This window comes from Leucopleurus acutus (assembly GCF_964270905.1).
Source record: "Leucopleurus acutus genome assembly, chromosome: 18".
NCBI classification, from domain to species: domain Eukaryota; kingdom Metazoa; phylum Chordata; class Mammalia; order Artiodactyla; family Delphinidae; genus Leucopleurus; species Leucopleurus acutus.
This window is the reverse complement of record NC_139160.1, coordinates 32561023-32585425: the sequence shown is the minus strand read 5'-3', so window position 1 is coordinate 32585425 and position 24403 is coordinate 32561023. Positions and strand designations below refer to the sequence as shown.

The following is a 24403-nucleotide window of genomic DNA, read 5'->3' as shown; positions in this document are numbered from 1 at the left end:
AGAAACAAAAACGTGATGTAATATCAAGTAATACTAAGTACTCCTCAGGAAGTGGTGGCATGAGGGCGGTGCATACGTGTGAGATTAACATGGCTGGGGAAGGCCTCTCCCATCTGAGCAGAAGCCTGTGTGGCTGTCTTGGGGAAGCATGTTATAGACAGAGGAGACCACAAGCGCCAGGCTTTGAGGGATATGTGAGTGTGACACAGCTGAGGCCGGGGCTGTGGCAAAGTGAATGAGGGGGTGTGGGAATAGGAGGGGACATCAGAGAGATGCCACCAGGACCTTGCAGCCATGTTGTGAGGCCCGTGGACATTATCCTGAGAAAGCCATTGGAGAGTTTTAAACAAAGAAGTGAAATTATCCTATCTGTGCTTTAGATTTAGATCAGATTGATTATTCTGGCAGCTGTGTGAGGAACAGATTGCGGGCTGGGGCGTAAATTGAAGGCAGTGGCCAGTTAACATGTTATGACAGTGATTAAGGTGAGACATAGTGGTGGCTTGACAGGCTTGATGGCAGTGTCTCTGGTGAGAAGGGCAGATTCCATATGTATTTTGTAAGTAGGGAAGCCGGGATTTCTGACAGATTGGATTTAGGGTTGAGAGGGAGTCAAGGATGACTCCCAAGGTGCTTGGCCTGTATAATTTGAAAGATAGGAGATCCTGTTTACAGAGAAGAGGAAAAGACTTGTAAGAGAGACAGACTTTGGGAGGGAAGATCACTTAAAACACCTATAGACATCTAAGTGGACCTATGAAATATGTAGTTAGGATGTAAGCTGGGAGTTCAGGGCTGGAGGCATAAATTTGGGAGCCAGTCATGTACATGTGGAATTTAAAGCTGTGGGACTGGATGAGATCAGCCAGGGAGTGAATTAGAAACGTAACACAGGAGACAGTGAAGGGTAAGGCAAAATATGCAAAGCTTACTGGTTTTCTCAATCTTCTCCTTTGAGAGAGACTCATCGTCAGCAAGGTTTTGTTTGTTTTTGCTGCTGGTTACCACCTCTCTGAGGAAAATTGCAATCCATGGTCTAGGGAATTGTACAAGGTGATTTTATAATGTGACACTATTGCAGTTTGTTTCAAAAACTAAGCATAAGGAAGGGTGAGAGGGCTGTTTGGCATTTGTGGAATATAATTCATCAGGGACCTTTGGAAAGAAGCTAGTGGTCATGAGAATGTGTATCTGTGGAAAGGAAGAAAAGACTACTTTTGCCTCTAGATTTTGCTCTCATATGAAAGAAAATGGAATGACCTCTAATATATCATAATAATAAATGTATAGCTCCTATATTATGAACTAAGATAAAGTTAAAATGCCAAAAGTGTGCAGGCATATTCTGTGATAAAGTCTTGTTTAATCAAGGGATTGAGTTCATTTAGTTCAAATCTACATCAAAATAGTAATATCAAATCCTGCCATTAATGGGAAAAAATCACTTACATACTACCAATTGTGTTCTCTGTAGAGTGGGAGGATAAGTGGAATTGAACTCTGAATGAATTCTCTTATGAGCTTTTGTTACCTTTGTTCCCCTGAAATTAGTAGAATGTCAGCTATATTAAATAACTTTGCAATTCTTTAATTTATTAGAACGAATAAAAACACAGCATGATCAGAATGATATGCTATTTCATTGAGTTGCCAACTCTAGTGAGTTTCTCAAAAACTGAATTTTCATTTGTGATTTATATTGATCTTACCCCTTTTTTCATGTGGTGGCAAAAGGTACGCAATTTTGTTTGTGTTCTATCTAACATGAAAGTAAAATGTAAAATGTTGTGAAATAATTTGATGATATTAAGAAGTGATATCTATGTCAACTTATCTATATCACAGTCTGTTCTTAACACAGCAGCTAGTGACATAAGGCAGATAATGTTCTGTCTCTGCCTGTAACCTTATACTGGCTTCCCACCTCAGAGGAGGAGCCTAAATCCTTGCTATAGTTGACAAGGTTTTGCATATGTGCCCCTGCCTCGCTGTTTCGTGCCTCATTTTCTACCACTCTCCCCTAACTCAGCTTTAACCACGTGGCCTCTGTACTGTTCTTCAAACATGCCAATCACATTCTTGGGAGGTTTACATTGGCTGTTTATTCTCCTTGGACTTATTTCCTACATATATCCAAATGGCTTGCTTCCTCATGTCCTTTTGATCTTTCTTCCTATGTCAACTTTTGGAGGTCTTCTCTGAGTACCCTATTTGAAATTGCCCATAACACTTCTTTTCCTCTTCCCTGCTTTATCTTTCCCTCAAGCACTCATTACCTTCTCATTTACTATATTATGTTCTGTCCATTAATCTGTCTATTAGTTTATCATAAGAATGACCGTGATCATGGCAGGAATCATTCTCTTAGACACCTACTGGTGAATTTCTAATGTCTTGAACAATACCTGGCATGTAATAATCACTAATAAATATCTGATAGATGGATAAATAACTTTCCCTAAGGTGCTTTATGGTTTATTTTAAATACTGAAAAACTAAAACCATTTAGCTCTTGGCTTACTGAGACTTGCCATGCCACATGTTCCTAGTACTGAAACACAAATCTGGGTTAAAATGACTTTGTCTTGGTATTCCAGGTTCCTTCAAATATCCTCCATTGCATTTCTAGTCTAATTAGACAGACTTGGGTTTGAATTCTTAAAGTACCATATACTGGCTATAAAATTTGGGGGAAGTTTCTTAATACCCCTCAATTTAATTTTCTTTATTTATAAAATGTATGTGAATTTAGAGCCTATCTCATTAGGTTGTAGTGAGATTTAAGGGAGAGCGTGCATGTGTGGAGTCAATAATAAGTGCTCAATTCTGTTAGCTGTTTCATACCCTCCTCTTTCTCAATGATTTTATTCACTCCACAGTTGTTTTCTAATAACTCTCTTTGACCATTTTTTTAGATCTCCCAGACTTTTTTGTACTTTGACTTTTAATTATACACAATTTAATGTCCAAAGCAGCAAAGGTCATGGGTTAGGAGTGTGGCCTAAAGGCAATTCTGACTCATGAACCATCTCAGTTATGATCAGCTATCATGACTTCCAGGTCTCATGATGAGATATGGTGCTGGAGTATTTATTTTCTGTTCGTGGGACCAGTTTTCAGGGGGACAATTCAAATTACTGAAAACCTGATTAGGATGAACGTCTCGTATTAGTGGCACGTGTTGGAGCCAGAAATAACCTCTAGCTCTCTGACTAGGTATATCCAACTGAGGGTCTCTGCCTTAGGAATCTCCTGAAATTAAAATCACACAGTTGCATACAATAATAGCTTGATGGTTATTATAGAAGGTGTGCTCAAGGACCAAAAAATACTCCCAAATTCATTTTAATTATCTGAGATATTATAATATAGCAGGTTAACCTTCCGCTTGTAAATCATGTCATGCAATAGGAGAGCTAGAGGAGATTAAAAACTTACTCTACAGTAGTTTAGTCTGATTATTTTTTAATATGGTTTCTGAGACTTACTACACTTAGAAGACGAGAGTTTGGATAATAGGAGCAAGGAGAGAGATTAATTTTGGAGTTTCAGGTCAGTGACATAGGTATTGTATCAAATTAGCAACTATACCACAGTCAAGTAATTACAAGACAATTATATTATTTGGCTTTAGAGATGCACAGTTCACAAGGTATATTTGTATACATTGACCTGGTAGATCTATCCCTCTGATACGACAGCCTCTTAGGCTTATAAGAACTGAAACTCATATAGAAGAGGTGACAACCCAGAACCCCCCCCCCCCGCCACCTCATAAACAGAAGAGAAGAATTCAGACTCAGGATTTCTGACTCCACATTTCCATATTTTATTTTGTTTCCTCCATACCATGTTGCTTCTAAATACAAGATTCCTGATCTATTGGTAAAGAATTGTATATATACGAGAGGTGGGAAAGGCTAATGAATGCAAAGGGAAGGTTTTTAAAGGTAGACTTTAGCCTACATTGCACTTGTGCTCAGGACTAGTCCCATCCCTGCTTTTCTTTGTAGAAACTAAATGCTAACCATTTTTTATCTTTAGAAACTCAGGGCCCAAATGGGAGGTAAATCTTCTGTCCTTCCTTGAAGAGCCTGGAATATAAACTGCCTTATCTGGCTCCATCACTCTGTGAGCACTCACTTCACTTGAGAAGCCTTCTCCTCATTTTCTGTCCCCTAGTTGACAGGGAATTGGTGTTAAGAGCCCTTGAAAATATCTTTGGGATACCCAGAACCTCAACTGCGTAAGTTTTATTCATTTTAATTTGCTTGTGGCTCCTGGCACAGAGGATGGCGGTGTTTCAGTCCTGTGTTTATTTGGTTCTTTACACACTTGTCCGGGCTTTAAAAACTTTTTTGTTGTTGCTTTTTGGTTCTTTTCCCGCTTTGCTTATATTTTTATTTTGTATTAAATTGTATGTTCCATTAAACATCCTTATCTTCCATACCAGACTTGGCTCTTTTGAAAGGCTAAATGTAGTTGTTTTCTTTTCTCTAACATTGGGTCAAGTTTCCTGTCCTGAAACTTAGCTATTATCCGTTATTAATGCTATTTTTCTTTCTTTACCAAGAATGCCAATTTTGTATCCAAGTTGACATATTTATTTAAGGAATAAGATGGGGAACAAAGTAATTCTTTTCCCCTTTAGTGAAAAGCTAAGGTTAACTTCCATACCACCAATATCACTGCTACCAAATCATTTGACTTTTATTTTTGTCCGAATTCCCATCTGCTAGAAATATCTAATTCTGAGTGTGTGTATGTGCACTGTACCACTTATTGACTTAACGTTATTGACCACCACTGACTTACATTAATATATTAAATAGTCAATTCAGTATAAATTTTAATATGTTTGAGTTCTCATAGTTTGTGGCTTTATGCTGAAACTGATTGGACTAGTATTCTGTCAATGTTTTGTTCATTGGTGTCACATTATGGGTTTCTTCCTGTAGAAAGAAATTCAGGATTTTTGAGTCCACATTTCCATATTTTATTTTGTTTCCTCCATACCGTGTTGCTTCTAAATACAAGACTGCTGATGTATTGGTAAAGAATTGTATATATACGAGAGGTGGGAAAGGCTAATGAATGCAAAGGGAAGGTTTTTAAAGGTAGACTTTAGCCTACATTGCATTTTTGCTCAGGACTAGTCCCGTCCCTGCTTTACTGAAGTTTTGTGCTATGGGCAAGTAGTCTTTCAGTCCTCTTTTATCAGTGTTTACTTTGTAAGTAGTTCCACTTGGAACTACTCACCACAGTAAAGCACCTCAGTCATTCTGATCAATTGAATGCTGGTATATTCTGAAAGGATTTAAGGTTCCAGTAGCTTTGTATTATGGGTTTCCTTGACACTATCGTTATTTATGCTTCTTCTAATTTCTGACCCAGAATTTTTTGAGGCATTCTCTCTCTCTCTCTCTCTCTCTCTCTCTCTCTCTATATATATATATATATATATATATATATATATTTTTTTTTTTTTTTTTTTTTTTTGCAGTATGCGGGGCCTCTCACTGTTGTGGCCTCTCCCGTTGCGGAGCACAGGCTCCAGACGCGCAGGCTCAGCAGCCATGGCTCACGGGCCCAGCTGCTGCGCGGCATGTGGGATCTTCCCGGACCAGGGCACAAACCCATGTCCCCTGCATTGGCAGGCGGACTCTCAACCACTGCACCACCAGGGAATCCCGAGGCATTCTATATTTTGAATGCAATTAAGAAGAAACTAGTTCAGTTAGCTTCATGACAGTCCTTTCCTTTATTGCTTAATTGTCTGTTTGCTATTCTGTTCTCATTCTGTTACTTTATGCACTCTTTTTGCCTTTTTTTTTTTTTTTTTTTTTTTTTGCTTTGCTTGTTCTTAGCCTCTTATTTCTTAGTGGATTTTTATAACCTCCTTTGGAACTCTCATTCTGACTGTTGGCTTTAGTAATTACCTCTTTTGCCAGTTGAAGACTACTTTTTCCCCTCAACTTTAACCACCCCAAAATTCAGGTTTCCATCTATTTTTTTCTAACCACGGGTCTTAGCTGTAGCCTAATCCTTTGTTAGTTATGTGCCTTGTCTAAATCCTGCCTTCACACTTTCCTTTATCTTACCACACCTTAGTCAGTATCCACATAATTCTCCCATTTTGCCTGAAGTGCAGATCACAGACCTGGGCCCTCTGGCATCTTCAGACAAAGCAATAGACATACTTTATTACTGAAGGGCAGAAGAGTTGCCTGAAAAATGTATCAGGGTGATTTGATTTGAACACTCCCAAAACGCACCCACCAAATCAATGGCTTGAACTGAAGCATGAACCCAAACACTGAATGAATTTCTGAAAGGCCATTGATTTGCTTTTAGAAGCCCCTGAATGAACTGTATTTGTCCTAATGTAGAAACAGAATAAAAACTGCAAGCAATCAATATTAAGAAATGTAGCAAGGTGTCATTCCTAATGGGTTTCAGTTTGGAATAAATACAGAAACAGCTTTGCCATTAATATTCTGGTATTAGAGAAGGAGCAAGAATTTGTAAAATGGCATAGGAAAAAATAAAGTCGAGGCAAAGAGTCGATCATTTAAGGGTATTTTGAGGAGAGTTATTATTTTAAAATATGACTCAGATAACAGATGTTACCGGAAAAGGCCCTCTTATTCTTTATTACTTTTGAGTAAGCTAATCTATGCCATAGTTTTTCCTGTGTCACTTTCTCTTACTTCCACTACCCTGACCCTGCCACCCTGAAGTACCACCCCAAACTTTAGTGCCCGCTAGTGAGGTCAGCTTCTGGAGATAGAGATAAAAGGGTCAGCTGGCTGGCATCGCATCCAAGGATCCGAGTTCGACTTTTTGATGTCCAGCTCCAACTTTCCCTTTTACTCTGTGACTAACCTTTACCTGGTCCACTGATTAATCTTGAACATGTAATTAATTAACCACTTGTGAGTTTAGGGGATTTAGCCAAAGTGCCTCTTGAATGTAAGTATCTTGTTTATGGTATTTTAATGATTTCTCATAATCCCTCTTTTGTTAAATGAAATTCTGAAAGTCAGGCAGGGGTTGCCACGCCTAAGGTGCTTTTGTTTCATACATGTTAATGAATGGCAACGGGAAGACAAATTTAAAGTAGAATAAAGCATGGGTATTCATTTTAAAATAATATTGTTGAGAAAGGATAAAATCTCAGGGGTGGTAATGCTGGGTCAGCCCATCATAACTGTATATATTTTTGTGTTTGCCATTTGTTGATAACCTATTGTGTTTCAGGCCCTATGCCTCATGTTTTGAATGCTCTGTCCTTTTCCACATAGCAGCTAGAGATCTTTTAGTATAAAAGTAAATGTGTGCTTCCCTGGTAGTGCAGTGGTTGAGAGTCCACCTGCCGATGCAGGGGATGCGGTTTCGTGCCCTGGTCCGGGAGGATCCTGTGTGCCGCGGAGCGGCTGGACCCGTGGGCCGTGGCTGCTGGGCCTGCGCGTCCGGAGCCTGTGCTCTGCGGTGGGAGAGGCCACAGTGGTGAGGGGCAGAGTCTTAAAAGTAGATGTGATTATGTCACTTCCAAGCTTAAAATACTCTAATGGTCTGAAGTTTACTTTGTGTTATATTAATATAGCCAGTCCAGCTTTATTTTGATTAGTGATAACTAATTTTTGTCCTTTTCCTTTTAACCTACTGTTGTTACTGGCAGCATGTTAGTTGAGTATTGCTTTTTTTTTTTTTTTTTTTTAATCCAGTGTGATGATTTCTCTTTTTTAACTAGAGGGACTATTTTCTGTTAATGTGGTTATTAATATGGTGGGATTTGAATCTCCCATCTTGTTATTTATTTTCTATTTATCTCATCTATTCTTTGGTATTCTTTTTCTCTTGGATTGAGTATTTTAATAACTTTATTTTTCTGTTGGTTAATTAGTTATTACTTTTTGTTTTATTTATGGTTGCTTTAGGGTTTACATAATATATTTTTAACTACCTTCAAAGGATATGATACCACCTTAAGTGTGTTGTGAAACCTCACAACAATGTTCTCCCATTTTGGGCTGTGTGCACTTGTTATCACACATCTTACCTTGGCGTATGTTTAAACTCATAACATTTTGTTATTTTTACTTTCAGCAAATCAGTAGTCTTTTTTATCTACATACTCCAGCATTCTTCACTCTGTTGTGTACATCTTCCATCTGGAATCATCTTTGTTCTGCCTGAAAAATTGCCTGTAACATTTCTTCCAGTGCTAATGAATTTTTATATGTCTGAGGAAGTCTTTTTTAACCTTCATTCTGAAGTGTTTTCATGGGTATGAAATTCCAAGTTGATAGTTCTTTCTTTCAGCACTTTAAATATGTTACTGCACTGTCTTCTTGTTTGAATTATTTGGGCAGGAAATCTGCCATCACCCTTAACTTTGTTCCTCTGTACATGTTTCTTTTTTCTCTGGTTGTTTTTGAAGATTTTCTTTATTGCTTGTTTTGAATAATTTGATTATGATGTACCTCGGGTGTAGTTTTCATCATATTTTTGTCCTTGGGTTTCATTGAGTTTCTTGGATCTGTTGGTTTATAATTCTCTTTAAATTTGGAATTTTTTTAGCCATTATGTTTGTCAGATATCTTTTCTATACCTCCCTTCTCACCTCTATATCAGAGACTTAAGTTACACATATATTATTCTATTATTACACATAATAATAGGCTTCTTAAACTTGTTCCACAGCTCATTGATGCCCTTTTTATTTTCTTTTTCCTCTTTTTTCATTTTGGACATGCATTCCAGTTCACTAATCTTTTCTTTTATGGTGTTTAATTTGCTGTTTTTCCTATTTAGTCAGCGCAGATATCATAGCTTTCTATTCTAGAAATTCAGTTCAGGTATTTTTGAAAAAATACCTTTCATGTCTCAGCTTAAAATCCTTGATCTTTCCTCAACCTTCTCAAACATACGAAATATAATAACTTTAAACTTTCCTGTCTAGTATTTCTATCATCTGTGCATTTGTAGGTCTGTTTTTATCAAATTTTTTCCTCATTGTTTGTATTTTCCTGATCCTTTGGGCTCCAAACAAAAATTTTACCATGTTGTACTCTAGATACCTTTGTATTCTTATAAATATTCTTGAACTTTGATTTAGGAGGCAGTTAAATTACTTGGAAACCGTTTCAGACTTTTATGGCTTGTTTTTAAACTTTGTTACATGGTATCAGAGTAGCCTTGAGACTAGACCTTATTTTTCCCCACAACTAAGGCAATACCCTTCTGAGTACCCTACTCAATGTCCCATGAATTATGAGGTTTTTCCACTCTGCCTGTTGAGAACAAATAAGTGTTCCCAGCTTTGTCTGAGAATCGGGCACTATTACCTCCAGTGCTTTTGACTGATTCTTTCCCCAGCCTTCAGTAGTTTTCTCACATGTATGTGGTGGATACTACAGTTAAAGACATGAGCAGGAAACTCTTGAGATCTCTGGAGCTTTCTGTCTGTGCTACTCTTTCCTTTCTGATACTCTGTCCTGAGAACTCTAGCTGCCTTGGCATTCCCAGACTCTGACCTCCTTCTCAATCATGGACACCTCCTGCTCCACCTGGGTTCCTTCTTCCTGTGCTGCAGTTTGGAAACTCTTTCTAAACAGTAAGCTGGGACGGTCACGGGGCACACCTGTTTCCCCTTTCTCAGGCACCACCATCCCACACTGCCTGGAGTCAGTGCCTGAAAACTGTTGCCTCAGGGCAGCAGGGGGAAGGGAGATAAGTCCATTCCCTGTTTTTCCATCTTTGGCCAGAAGGGGAATTTCCTTCTGGTCATTCTAATGGTTTCTACTTTCATTATAATTTGTAAGATAATCTTGTGTCTGTTTCTTCAGTCTCATTTTTTTTTTTTTTTTTTTTGCAGTATGCAGGCCTCTCACTGTTGTGGCCTCTCCCGTTGCAGAGCACAGGCTCCGGACGCGCAGGCTCAGCGGCCATGGCTCATGGGCGCAGCTGCTCCTCGGCATGTGAGATCTTCCCGGACCGGGGCACAAACCCATGTCCCCTGCATCGGCAGGCGGACTCTCAACCACTGCGCCACCAGGGAAGCCCCAGTCTCATATTTTACCACTGCCTTCATTGTCCGCTGTGTCTCAGCCACATTCGTTTTTTGCTTCCACCTCAGATTTGCACTTACTCCTGCTGCAACCTCTGCTTCTGCCCAGGTGCCACTTTCCTGTGGTAGGGCTCATCATCCTGGTGTCCCCCCCACCATCATCCTACTTATTCATGAGCACTTATCCTTAACTACAGTGATCCTGTCTGTTTTATTGTTTTTCTGTCTTTTTCTCTCCCTTTCTCCATCTGTTTACTTTAGTACAGCCATTTGGACCAGGTCCCTGTCATCTTATTTTCAGTGTGATTCCCCAAGGCCTTAAACAGAGTTTGGTACATAATAAGTATTCAGTACTCTGATACATAAATAAATGAGTAATTATATCTGACTCTCACATAACTCCAGAAATAGGCATTACCATTTCAGAGCTGAGGCAACTTGTTCACTCAACTAGTAACTAGTACAGCTCAGCTGTGAACCATAGTTTTATGACATTAAAGGATGTCCTTCATTTTTTATGGTGGCAGTCACTCTTGTGTGTTTGTTTGCTGTAGGTGCCCACTGTACTCGAAGTTGCTTTTAGCACTGGTTTCTGTATGCTTCATCACTGGAGAAAATTTATTTTTGATATTTAAAGATTAACTTGAGTTAATAATAAGTACAAATTACTTAGTATGTTTATGTAGGAGCTTAAATTATTGAGTTGTTGAACTTGAAATTAAGTTTTAGGAAATTTTGTCAGTTACTCCTTTTTCTTCTTTGGGATTTTAAATCTTCTAAATAGGCAACTAAAAAGTGGGGCATTGGGCTTCCCTGGTGGTGCAGTGGTTGAGAGTCCGCCTGCCAATGCAGGGGATGCGGGTTCGTGCCCCGGTCCCGGAGGATTCCACATGCCGTGGAGCGGCTGGGCCCGTGAGCCATGGCCGCTGAGCCTGCGCGTCTGGAGTCTGTGCTCCGCAACGGGAGAGGCCACAACAGTGAGAGGCCTGCGTACGAAAAAAAAAAAAAAAAAGTGGGGCATTTGAGTCCATAATAGGAATTATGGTTGTTTTTTGGTATAGAAACATGATGCTTTCTAGTTAGACCATCTATGTAGTATTGAAATTTTATGGCACAATCTGCTTAATGTGTTTCATTTGCAAAAATGAAACAAAAGATCATTATAGTCACATACTAATTACTAGCCATGCATCATTCATTTGAAATAAAGCCTAAAGCATTTTGTAGTTGTAAGCAAAAAGGTCTCTTATGATTCATCACTTTGCAAACAACATTGTTTTAAGGTTGCTTTTTAGATCTGAGTATCATCTAGTGCCTGAGAAGCATTTCCTGTATTCTGCAAATCTCATCATACAGGTCTCGATATTCTCTTCTAAGACTACTTTGGAAACATAATGGAAAAGGGAGACTGGACTAATGAAACTAAGTTACTATAGAGTTAGGCAGTTTTATCGCAGTGGTGGCTTAATGTGTAGTTGTTGTAGATATAGACTGGCTTATTTTATATCTCATTCTTGACGCCATCTGGAAAGGTCTGTAAAGTGCATTTTTAATAAAGTTCAGTAAATACTATAACCAGTATTCTACTTAATGGCTCTCCCCATTAACACAAAGGTGAAAATTTGATGAAAATAAGTTGTATACATACTATATTTATATAGTCTCAAAGCATCTTCCTATAAGTAACATTAATTATATAGGGAATATGTTGTAACTTTACATTGATTGGAAAAACTGGTGGACATAACCTTAGCTAAATATTTATGTATTATATTATAGTATATATACACACATGTATTTCCTTTATAATACATATATGTGAAGAGGAAGAGAGAGAATATGATGGAGCAAATGATACAAAATGGAAACACTTGGTTAATCTGGGTAAAGAGTTTTTTGTATTCTTAAAACTGAAATAGTAATAAAAAGGTTTTAAAATTCCATTTACAGTAACAAAACTATAAAATACTTAGGAATACATTTTTAAAAAGCTGGGTAAACCACTAACAATGATAAAATGGATAAAATATTCAGGTCCTCCATTTTAAGGCCGTAGACAACCAGTAGAAGAAAACTGCAAGCTTTGGGAGAATAGAAACTGCATGAACTTGTGAATGCCCAGCTTTTGGTCTGGCGAAAGTTTTCCGATAATAGCACAGAGAGCTGGGGTTTGAGCAGAAAGTGTGGTTTTCTCTGGAGTGTGGAAGCAGGGATCAGAATTTATAGCAGCTGAAACAGGGCAGGCCATTATAGGGGAATGAACTGTGCAGAAAGGGACTCCAGTTTTCCATGTGGGAGTCTCCCTGGAGTCTGTGCCTGGAGGCTGAGCTGTTCATATACTGAGCAAGATTTGCCAGATAGCACCTGCTGCACAGTGAGAGTAGAAGAGAGATACTAGGGGTCCACACTCCTAGGAGGCGTTGGAGTTCTGGCCCTGCCAGAATAGAGATAGCTTCTTGACACCTCATTAACTTACTTGGTATTCACTCAAACAACTGGAAAGGTTATACCTTAGGAAAGAAGACCAACATCCTAAAGGAGTACCTACTCTAGACTCACTCTAAGAAAACCTATAATCAAGTCTACAGGCTTCTCTGGGAAGAATGAGTCCTATCAAGTTAGAGGGGCTAGAGAAACAACTCCCACTTTCCACAGAGCCACACTAACAAAGTGTGAGCTCAAGCCTATTAAGCCTCTAAATAAGCCTACTGAGAAATTTAAGGTGATCACCCAATGACTGATTTGCCTGCTAAAACAAGAAGGAACATTCTTCAAAGGAATATTACAACTCAAGAGTGGTTATAACATTTCATCATTTCATTAAGAAGTAAAGATTAATAAAATGGGATGTATTGTAAAAAACAGTCAAATAAACAAGACAGCCCAGGTTTTAGATTTCAAATGCAAAGACTTTAATGTGCATATTATAAATATGTTCAAAGAACTAAAGCAAATTATCTTTTAAGAATTGAAGGAAAACATGATCTTAATTAAGGAATCTTTGCAGGGAAATGAAAACTATAAAAATTTGCCATATGGGAATTCTCAAACTGAAAAGTTCAATAACTGAATTAAAATATTCAGTATATGGGTTAATAGTATATTGGAGATAAACAGTCTAAAACACCTGTAATTGTAGTCCCAAAAGAAGAAAGTGAGATTGTGGCTGGCAAAATATTTGAAGAAATACGGGCCAAGAAATGCCAAATTGAGTGGAAAATATAAACTTATGGTTCAAGAACCTCAGCAAAACCCAGTCAGGATAAATATAAAGAGAAAGACATTTTGGCACATTCTAGTCAAACTGCTGAAAGACAAAGACAAAGTCATGAAAGTGATTTGAGGAGGGGAAAACATGTAAGAAAACGAGGAGAGAGATTTAGCTGCCCTTGCAGAAATAATGGAAAGCAGAAATCAACATTAGGGTGTATTTTAAATGTTGAAATAAAGAAACTGTAAACTCAAAATTATCTCTTTAGTAGATACCCTTCCCAAAATAGGGTAAAATAAATACATTTTTAGTTCTGTGAAAACAGAGAGTTTGTGACCATCAGACCTGCCCTACAAGAAATGCAAAAGTTGTCCTGCAGGCCAAGTGGAAATGATACTAAATGAAAAGTGATATCCACAAAAAGGAATGGAAACCATGTGAAATAATCAACGAACTATGTTTTCTTTCTTCTCATAATTTACTTAAAACTAATAATTAAAAAAATAACATTGCAGGATGAGGTTTATATGTATATAGAAGTAAAAGATATGATAGTAGCACAAATGATTGGGTAGGACAAATGGAATTATGCTGTTGTAACATTATAACACACATGAAATGAACCAGAAGGTGGGAAGTGTGAGTGAAATACTGGAAAGGGGAGGCAGGAAATGAAACCTATGAACAGGCACAATACTGACTTAATAGTCACTCTAAGTAGACTACATAAAGAGGCATATTGGTAGTCCTAGAGCAGCCAGGAAAATATAGTAAGGAGATATAGTTAAGAAGCCAGTAGAAGAAATAAAATGGAATACTAAAAATTGCTTGATAAACACAAAAGCAGGAAGGGATAAAAGAGAGGTAAAAAGCAGAAAGGACAAATGGAAAACAGATACTAGACAATAAGAAAAGTAGCATAGCTTTGTATATTTCAGAGAATGTATATTTCAAGACAAATCATATTATAAGAAATAGAGGCATTACACAAGGATACAAGGAGTAATTTACAAGAAACAATCATCTTAAATATGCATGCACCTAATAAAGAACATTAAAATTCATGAAGCAAAACCTGTAGAATTAAATGGAGAAATAGATAACTTCACAATCATAATGAGACTTTAATGCCCCCTTTCAGTAAATTCTAGAAAAAGTAGATCAAGAAACAAATCAGTAAATAATTAGAAAATCAAGACAGTTCTATCAACCAGCTTGTTCTAATTGGTATTTATAGAACATTGCCCATATAACTGCAGAATATACATTCGTTTCAAATACACATGGAACATTCACCAAGGTAGACTATATGGGAACATAAAATAAGTCTCAGTAATTTTCAAAAGACTGAAATCTTGTAGAGTATGTTTTCTATGTAAATTGGAATTAAATTGGACAACAATAATAGAACATCTCTCACTGTTTGAAAATTGGATAACATAGTTTTAAATTATTTATGGGTCAAAGAAGAAATAATTTTAAACCTAATGAAAATGAAAGCACTGAAAAAACTAAATTCTTCATATTTCCATCAGGAATCAAAGAACGGAATCTACTGCAGAAAATTAGAGACCCATATCATACATAAACATATATACAAAAATTGTCAAAATATTTTTGTATCAAATAGTGCAATGCCTAAAAAGGAGAGTGTGTCATTACCAAGCTGTGCAAGGTTGGTTTAACATTTGAAAATTAAGGTAGTTGACCATATTATCAGAAAATACGGAGAAAAATCATATAATTATCTAGATACAAAATAAAAAGCATTTGACAGAATTGTATCTTGTTTATGATATATAAAAACTCTTAGCAAGTAGAAAAAGAAGGAAAGTTTCTCAACCTGATAAAGGACATCTATGGAAGACATGGAGCTATCCTCATACTTAGTTGGGAAAGATTAAATTCTTTGTCATTTATGATTGGAAACCAGGCAAGGATATCTATTTTTATCACTTTTCTGCATTATAATATATGTTCTAACTTGTGTAATAAAAAAAAATGAGATAAAAGGCCTGTACATTGGAAATGATGTAAGTGAACTTATTATCTATGTAAATACATAAGGAATCTGTAGTAAACTTTGTTAGAAGGTCACAAAATAGTCACTGTACCAAAATCAGTTGTATTTTTCTCTATGAGCAATGATATATCGGAAAGCAAAATAAAACTAGTGCTGTTTTCAATAGCATCAAAAAATGTAAAATACTTAAGGATGCATTTCCCTGAACATACGCAAATTTTCTACACTGCAAACTACAAATTATTGGTGAGGGAACTTGAAGAAGTTGTAAATAAATGGTGATACATACCATGCTCCTGGAGTGGAAGACTCAATTTGTTAAGACCTCATTTTTCCCTCAAATGATCTATAGATTCATAATACACATACGATACACATTCTCAATCAATCCCAGCAGGTCTTATAATAGTAACTGACAAGATATCACAAAAATTCATATGGCATGCAAAGGACCTGGAATGGACAAAATCAATTTTGAAAAACAAACTTGGAGGACCTAGACTACTGATTTGATATCAAGACAGTAAGGTTTTGGTTTAAGGATATATAAATGTTTTTCTCAAAAGTATAGAGATAGATTTACAAAGATACCATCAATTGATTTTTCAACAAAGACTTTAAGGCTAGTGAGTAGAGAAAGGAACTTCTTTGTACCAAATGATGCTGCGAAACTTGGATATTCTATTGACTAAAATGAATCTCAACTCCTTCATCACACCACGCAGAACAGTTAATGAGGGATGGAATATAGACCTAAATGTTCAAAGATAAAAGCTTCAAGAATAAAGCATAACATTGGCAAAGGGGGCGTAAAGTGTCATAAGCCACTTTGTAAAAAGTTTGACAATTTATTGTAAGGTTAAGTATGCATTTACACTATACTATTTAATGGAAATGAAAAGACTCATACGAGAATATTCATAATATCCTGTATTAGTTTCCCTGGGCTGCCATAACAAATGTCCACAACGTTAGTGATTTAAAACAACAGTAATTTATTCTGTCATATTTCTGGAGACCAAAAGTCCTACATCAAGCTGTTGGCAGGGTTGGTTCCTTCTGGAGACTCTGAGGAAGAATCTGTTCCATGCGTCTCCCTTAGCATCTGGTAGCTGCTTGTAGCCTTTGGTATTTCTTGACTTTTAGTATCACTCCAGTCTCTGCCTCCATCTTCACAGTCTTCATGTTGCCTCCTCCTGTGTGTGACTTTCTCTCTCCTTTCTTGTAAAATGACATGGCATTAGATTTAGGGATCTCCCTGAATCCTGCATGATCTCACCTGGAAATCTTTAACTTAATTACATCTGTAAATACCCTATTTCTACATAAGGTCACCTTCACAGGTACCTGGTTTAGGATTTATCCTTCCAATGCCTATTCATTCCAACCCACTACACAGCGCCAAACTGGGAAGAAACCAAAAAGTCCATCAACTTTTTGGTTTAGGAAAGAGGCTAAACAAATTTTGGTGTATTCTTGCAATGAAATATTGCTCATTCTTGCAATGAAATATTAATAAAAAGGAACACAGTACTCAATCATACTAACATGTGTGTGAATCTCAAAGTCATTTTATTGAGTGAAAGAAGCCAGACACCAATAGTGTTTCCTGAAAGTTTCATTTATATAAATTTCAAGAACAGGCAAAACTTAGTTATAGTGATAGCAATCAAAACATTGGTTTCCTATGTTAGGGTGGGGATCGTCTGGAAGCAGACATGAATGAATTTAAGACACCAGAAAGTTTCTGGGTTTTATGCCAACTTTTTAATTCATCAGATATGAAACTTATGTGTTGAGTGTTTGCTAAGACTGCCAAATTAAATAACAAGTCTCTCGCTCTCTAACTTTACCACTTTCAGATCCTGAGTATCTGTGGAACTCATTTGGACCTCCTGTGAAATCCTTCGTGGTCCAGAATTGATAAGCATTTGTAGACAAAGAGAAAGTATATCTGATGTCTATAGCTAATTGTCTATTTCTTGACTACCTGGAGGAATATACATTTTATCCTTTTATTTTTTTTTCTTTTTGTATAATTCTTGGCTTTACCTTGCTCCTTTGGAAAAATGTAAAAAATGCGACTTTGGGGCTTCGCTGGTGGCGCAGTGGTTGAGAGTCTGCCTGCTGATGCAGGGGACACGGGTTCGTGCCCCTGTCCGGGAGTATCCCATATGCCGCGGTGTGACTGGGCCTGTGAGCCATGGCCGCTGAGCCTGCGCGTCCGGAGCCTGTGCTCTGCAACGGGAGAGGCCACAGCAGTGAGAGGCCCGCGTACCACAAAAAAAAAAAAAAAAAAAAAAAAAAAAATGCGACTTTGCCATAGCAAAGTACAAAAAATGTACTTTGCTGTTGTGTAGTTTAAAAAAAAATAATTTTAACTTATGAGTTTTATTATCATAAGAGCACATTTATTTTAAAAATACTCTTGATATTCTAAGCACTACCCAGGCATAAGGCACTTGAATAGCTATGTTTTTGATGCCTTTCCTAAAGTGAAATGAACTTTTTTTTCTGAGAATTCTGGAGATTATGAAAATATTGGCCAGCTAACAGTAAAGGGAAGACATTTTTCATATAGTTTAATTAGAAAAATCAAGTTCAAAACTTTTTCCTAAGTGTCTTAAGTCTGTTGTTAGATCACCTTCCTTTCTCAGATGTCACTTTTCTCCCTCAACCCTTTGTTGTTTTCTCTAGTTTTGTCTTTCACAAAGATGCACTCGTTTTTTCACAGTCTCCTTGCTTCTCACACCTCTCTTACGGGGAGTGGAAGACTTAGCAAATATGGAAATAAGAGTGGAGAGTGCAGTGTAATGGGACAACAAAAGTGGATCTGGAAACATACAGGGGTAGTTAGGTATACCAAGAAGAAAGGAAAGAAATATGAAGTAGTAGCAGGCAGAGCTCACAGCAGGGTCAACCTGTCTCCATAGTGATTTGTCTGATAACTACCATGGGGAAATTAAAGTCTCTTCCTACTCATAGGAAAACATAGTAGAAGTATTGATAGTTTGAGTATCAGGTGGCTTTTAAGTTGCGGTTATTAATTTCCACATTGTGATTCTCTGAGTGGCATGCACAGTTAGTTGGCAGCAAGTTAGCTCTAGGCTCATGCCCTACTGTCCCTGTGCCCTTGAAGGAGTCATTTAACCTTACAGAAATGCCGTCCCATTATTCCTTATAATTATGTATTTACAACATGTATAATGTAAAGGTTTAGAGTAGTAAATCAATTAAGACTCAAGCTAGTAGCTTTTCAATCAGCAGGTTACTTGTATTAGAAGGAAAGTTGAATGATTAATTAGTCTTACCACAACTTTAGGGAAGAATAATGAAGATATAGAGGATGTTCTCAAATTTCTTTTGAGGTGTGCCTACACAAGGCTGCAGGCAAGAAGTGGGGGAAAACCCAACAAGTTTTGAATAAGTTGGCTCCTGAAAATCTCATATTTATAAAAGAAACTGAATAAAGAGGATATAGTGTTAAATGTAGTTGGTATAAAAATGTCAGATGGATTCTGTTTTTCCCCCTGTGAAATAATGGATAAACTTAAAATTATATGAGAAAAAGATAACCATAGTGAGATTATGGGAGAGTACATCTCCCTGAAGACTTTTTCTCCTTTTTGCCCTTTAAGACAGATGGAAAGAATTCAGTGATACAAGGGCAGCAACCACCACTTCTGTGCCTTTTGCAACACTGAGTGGGCACCCAGTCAATGCTTTTTGGTTCACAGATTTTCTCAAGGTCTTTTCATCTTACTTTGTACCTGCTCCAACAATGTGTATATTGCCAACAAACAAAATTTTGAAATAAAAATTACCCTTAGTGTTCTGGATATTGTTTGTTGATTTTATCCAGTCACTGTTCTTAAGGTGTTTTCATTCAGGCCCATGACATCTGCGGTGGTGTGATGGGGTGGTTGCCGGAGTACTGCTGCCTGCTTTCAAAAAATAGTAATAAAACCAAAATATTTTAACTTTCTTTTTTATGCCTTTAGGTTGGTCTTCAGACTATAACTCATTATTGTCAGATTTTGGTGCTATGTGTTTACATTGCTAGGACTCTGTACTAATAAATGTAAAGGATACCTCTGTAAAAATGAATTCTAATTTCTTCTAACATTCTAATTATTAACTATCTTACAGTTAAACTTTTGCAGTAACCCTTTCTTCATCTCTTTTTTAATGACTTTCTGTTACAATTGAGAATATTATTTGAGCATCATAGCTCTCCATTTATGCATTCAGTCTAGTCTTTGGCAGACAAGTCATAGTTCTAGATTCTTGGGCAAGCAAACAGAATGCAAATGTCCAGTGTTTTTGTTTTTTAAATATTTATTCATTTGGCTGCATCGGGTCTTAATTGTGGCACATGGACTCCAGAGGCGTGGGCTCCCCAGTTGTGGCACACGGGCTCCACAGTGCACAGGCTTAGTTGCCCTGCGGCACTTGGGATCCCAGTTCCCTGATCAGGGATCAAACCCACGTCCCCTGCATTGGAAGGCCGACTCTTAACCACTGGACCACCAGGGAAGTCCCAGCAAATGTCTAGTGTTGATAGAATATGTGAGGGGGCGAAGAAACATTCTTCAGGATTTAAAAAATATATAATATTTTCCCTTTTTTTACCTTTTTTCTTTGATCCCATCTGAGGAAATAGAGTTTGATTTGCCCAGTGAGAAAAATAACTCTGCTATTACCTTCATCGATTACAAGATTTAGATCTTAGAACATTAACTTTCATTGACTTTTTTTTGTTTTTGGTTTTTTTTTTTTTTTTTTTTGAGGTACACTGGCCTCTCATCATTGTGGCCTCTCCCGTTGCAGAGCACAGGCTCCGGACACGCAGGCTCAGCGGCCATGGCTCACGGGCCCAGCCGCTACGCGGCATGTGGGATCTTCCCAGACCGGGGCACGAACCCATGTCACCTGCATCGGCAGGCGGACTCTCAACCACTGCGCCACCAGGGAAGCCCTGTTGTTGTTATTTTTAAAATAAAAGGGGCAGCCGTTTGGCCTAGGGGATTAGCGTAGGCTAAATGGTAGACCCTGGACAGGATCTAGTTCTGGTGATCTCTCAAATTCCTTTCCAGTGCAGTAATTTTGTTCACTAAAATGCATTTGTTTCTTATCAGCCAAAATACTCACTTTTTCAAAATTTGGAAGAAAGAACAATATGAAAAGGACATCTAATTTAAAAATGTGTTCAAAGATCTGTTTAGGTTACCCTTCCTGACTTGGCTTTGTCAGGGTATTTGATAAACTCAGCACTTTGTTCTGCATTACATCACAGACTTACTCTATTTTTTCAAGGTACCTGTCCCTCGTTCCAGGTAGACTCATTACTCATACAAATCTAGGTTATATTTTTCTAGGAAAATTAATTACTTTGTACTGGCTACATATGGCTAGCTTGTCAGCAGGAAAGCTTTAACATACTTCGGGGTAGTTTTTTTTTTTTTTTTTTTTTTTTGCTGTACGCGGGCCTCTCACTGTTGTGGCCTCTCCCGTTGCGGAGCACAGGCTCTGGACGCGCAGGCTCAGCGGCCGTGGCTCACGGGCCTAGCCGCTCCACGGCATGTGGGATCTTCCCAGACCGGGACACGAACCCGGGTCCCCTGCATCGGCAGGCAGACTCTCAACCACTGCGCCACCAGGGAAGCCCCAGGGTAGTTTAATGTAGACATTTAAGTAGTCTTTTTTCTCTTTGCACATGAAGTGGTACATTAATATATGTTAAAATTAATATATTTTGCAATACTAATGTTTTGCATGGGGTACTGGAGAATTCTTCTCTTGTTATTGCAAAGTACCAAATACCTGATTTCATAATCATGAATGAGGGCATAGGATGAAAGCAGAGATGCTGTGGGCCCATCATACACCTTCTGAATGGCCATAACTGTATGAGCTCATGTGAGTGTTCCCTTATATGTCTTAGTATTCTAAAGGATAAATTAAATGTAACAGAGCATAGTACAGCCTTGGTCCAGTATAATATGAATGTGTACAAATATTACATTTGTAATATTTAAGTAAGGGTACAAGTTCCAGGTAAGTGAGTCCATTTGGGAGCATTTTAAAACAAATGAAATGACTTTATCAGAAGTAATCACTGCTTACCTCTACTTTGTGTGCTAGACATACAATGTCCAAACAATGATTCATGCCCACTAAGAATTGGTATTCTAATAAGGTCTCACTTTGTCTTTCATAAATTTTTATATTACTAAAATATATTTTATAAAACCATCATTAGTAATGTTTCTTTGTACTTTAAAAAAATGTCATTTTTGAGCTTACAGTTTCTTTACTCTCTTCTAGGAGAAAAAATTTTATTTTCTCTAGATGGGATTTTGAAGACGTTTCTTGAATTCAAGGAATTTTAAGACATTCCTTAGAATACTTGTAGAGGAGACTTCTTACTAATTATATTAGTTGAGCTCTTAGAGTCTTGGTTGCATACACATAAGCATTTAACACGTCAAGTTGCTGGGGAGAATTCTGTATGTAAATTAGATATATTATTTGCTGAGAAACTATTTAGTGACTGTAAGAACTTGGTTCCTCTGAAGATATTCTCTCAGAGGTATCTACTGAGAGCTCTTTATTGCTCCGATTTTGTTAGATGAGTAAACTGGGTTATGTTGTTAAGTCATTAAAGCAGTGCCTGTAGTATCCTATTGGAATCTAATAAGTTCAGGCTTTTGTATGGTACAGTTTATTTTAAATAACAATCGTTATATTATGAGCAGATAGTTTTTAACAGAAATCCTATAAGCTTCGTGTGGCATTGTTTTTTAGCTTTTCCTTGAGGATCAGCGATTAACAGAACTATTCCCTATTTTGATCCTATCATGTTCTGTCACTGTTTTTTTTTTCCTGACCTTGCCTCAAAGTGCTTTTGATGTTTATAATCGTTGTTGAAGTTCACCTGTTTTACCACTGCTGCCCCATCAATCTGTTTTAAGTCTCAAATTCCTAACATGTTTGGTCAAGGAATTCACATGTAACTTAAATGTGGTATGTCTCCAGCCTTCAGGCTCTACCCTCTCACGTGTGTTGCTAGCACATGGTTCGGGGGTAAATTTAAGGCAAGAAGTTGCTGACCCTCTAGCCCTTTTGTTCTTTCAACACTTTCAACCCCCTTTATACCCAGTAAGGAAACACAGAGTCCCAAACGGGGCTAACCTGGCACATGGTAGACCTGTGGCTTTGCACCGCTTCTGTCTCCTGCTCTGCCCATGTTTTCTAACTCTGACTCTGCTAATTTAGCATGTGTCAGGAGTCATTCTGCTGTCCTGTTTCTGAAGAAAGTCAATTTAGTACAAATTGGGACCTATTTACTCTCCTTCAATCTAACACATACTGTTAGTCAGCAGGGCTCCTGTGGACATCAATTGCTATTTGAAGAAACAAACCCTCTTTAGACCTTTCTGAATGTGTTTTAAACATGACCCAGCATATTTCAGTATTGAACAAAAATTAAAGCAGTGCTATGAATGCTTTGTAATTTGTTGCCGCTGTATCCTGTTACCTTTTAAAAATTCATTTTTAAAAAAAGATATATGTACTTTATTTCTTAAACTTTGTCATTTAAGTAAAGCTCTCTTTTCATCGAGCATCTAAATTTTTAATGTTTTCTTTGAGTGATGACTCAGGATTCCTCACAAAAACACGCAGGGCTTTTCTCTCTTCCTGCTATCAGTTTCAGGGGACATATTGCTTTTTCCATACTGTCATACCAATAAATCATCCCAGATTACTTGCAGCCGCACAGTACTAAAGTATACCATGCATTTTAAAGGAAATCTGCTATTTTCTTTTCAATCAGATGAGCAATGTGAAGAGACTACGGCCACGGCTCAGTGCTATTCTCTTTAAGCTTCAGTTTGAAGAGCAGGTGAACAACATCAAACCTGACATCATGGCTGTCAGTACTGCCTGCGAAGAGATAAAGAAGAGCAGGAGCTTTAGCAAGTTGCTGGAACTTGTGTTGCTAATGGGAAACTACATGAATGCTGGCTCCCGGAATGCTCAAACCTTCGGATTTAACCTTAGCTCTCTCTGTAAAGTGAGTTTGTTTTTTCAGAACATATAATTTGCCTGAACACTTATTCTTAAATGTCAGCCCTGATTACATTACGTATTTTTTATTTTGATGTGCTCATTGTCAAGAACTTAAACTGAACCATCAACCCAAACCCAGAGTGAACTGAGCTCAACTCAGCCTCTGAACTAAATCCAAATGTTAGTTTTCTCTGATCTGCAAATTCAACTGAAGAATTTTGTTTAACTGCAAAATTATGTTGTAAACCTGTGCTTTCTCGAACTGATGAAATGGAACATCAAAATATTATTTAAACCTAATATTCATTCAATATAAATACGTACATATGACAGTATATATATTGAGCATTACTTGGAATTGCCACGAAAATCTTTACCTTTAACTATTTAAATATTTCTTTGCATTTTTCTTTTTTGAAAGCTGACTAAAGGGAGAGAAAAATGAGACTGCTTTATATAAAGGGAAAATCATTATATTAGGAATACACATAACTCAGATGTTATTAATTATTTTGAAATGTTTCTATCTAAATATAATTTTAGAGGAGATGAAAATTGAGTAAGTTTAGAGATTTTTTTTCTTCCAGGTTCTTCCATAGTTTAAATTTTCTTACAGCAAATGTATTCAGTGTTGTATATAACAGAGCTCTCTGTCTTAAGAAGTGGGCCATAGTAACAGTGCTTTATTGATCAGCTTACAACAAATTCTTCTCAGTTACACATCACAAGAAAAGCTTTCTCTTGTTCTTGACCTCGTAACATCTACGCTCCCTGATTAAGGAATTTGATTATTGCGATTACCGGTTAGATTGGAAGGTGAGAAACAAGTTCAGCTTTAGCTATGGGTTTACTGAATAGTTGATCTCTTCGTGCTTTCATGGCTTTTCTTACACAATTTCCCTGGCTTATGCTTTCTGTTGGTATCGGTGACTTGTGAGCTTTTCCCCTCTCCCATCTCCATCTTTTTATTTTCCTCTCCTTGCTTTTCATAGCCTGCTGTGTTCAGTTAAGATTCCTAGCAAGT

General features: G+C 37.4%; 1 protein-coding gene across 4 annotated transcripts in view; it reads left to right on the top strand.

Moving 5' to 3' along the window:
* The window catches only part of DIAPH3 (diaphanous related formin 3), a gene marked incomplete at both ends in the record, with an annotated part of 563043 nt that overhangs the window by 283548 nt on the left and 255092 nt on the right, over positions 1–24403 (top strand). For all 4 annotated transcript variants that reach the window (XM_082859704.1, XM_082859703.1, XM_082859702.1 and 1 more), the window contains one exon: positions 23144–23383. In XM_082859704.1, coding sequence (XP_082715830.1) covers positions 23144–23383 — 240 coding nt within the window. The remainder of the gene's footprint in view (positions 1–23143; positions 23384–24403) is intronic.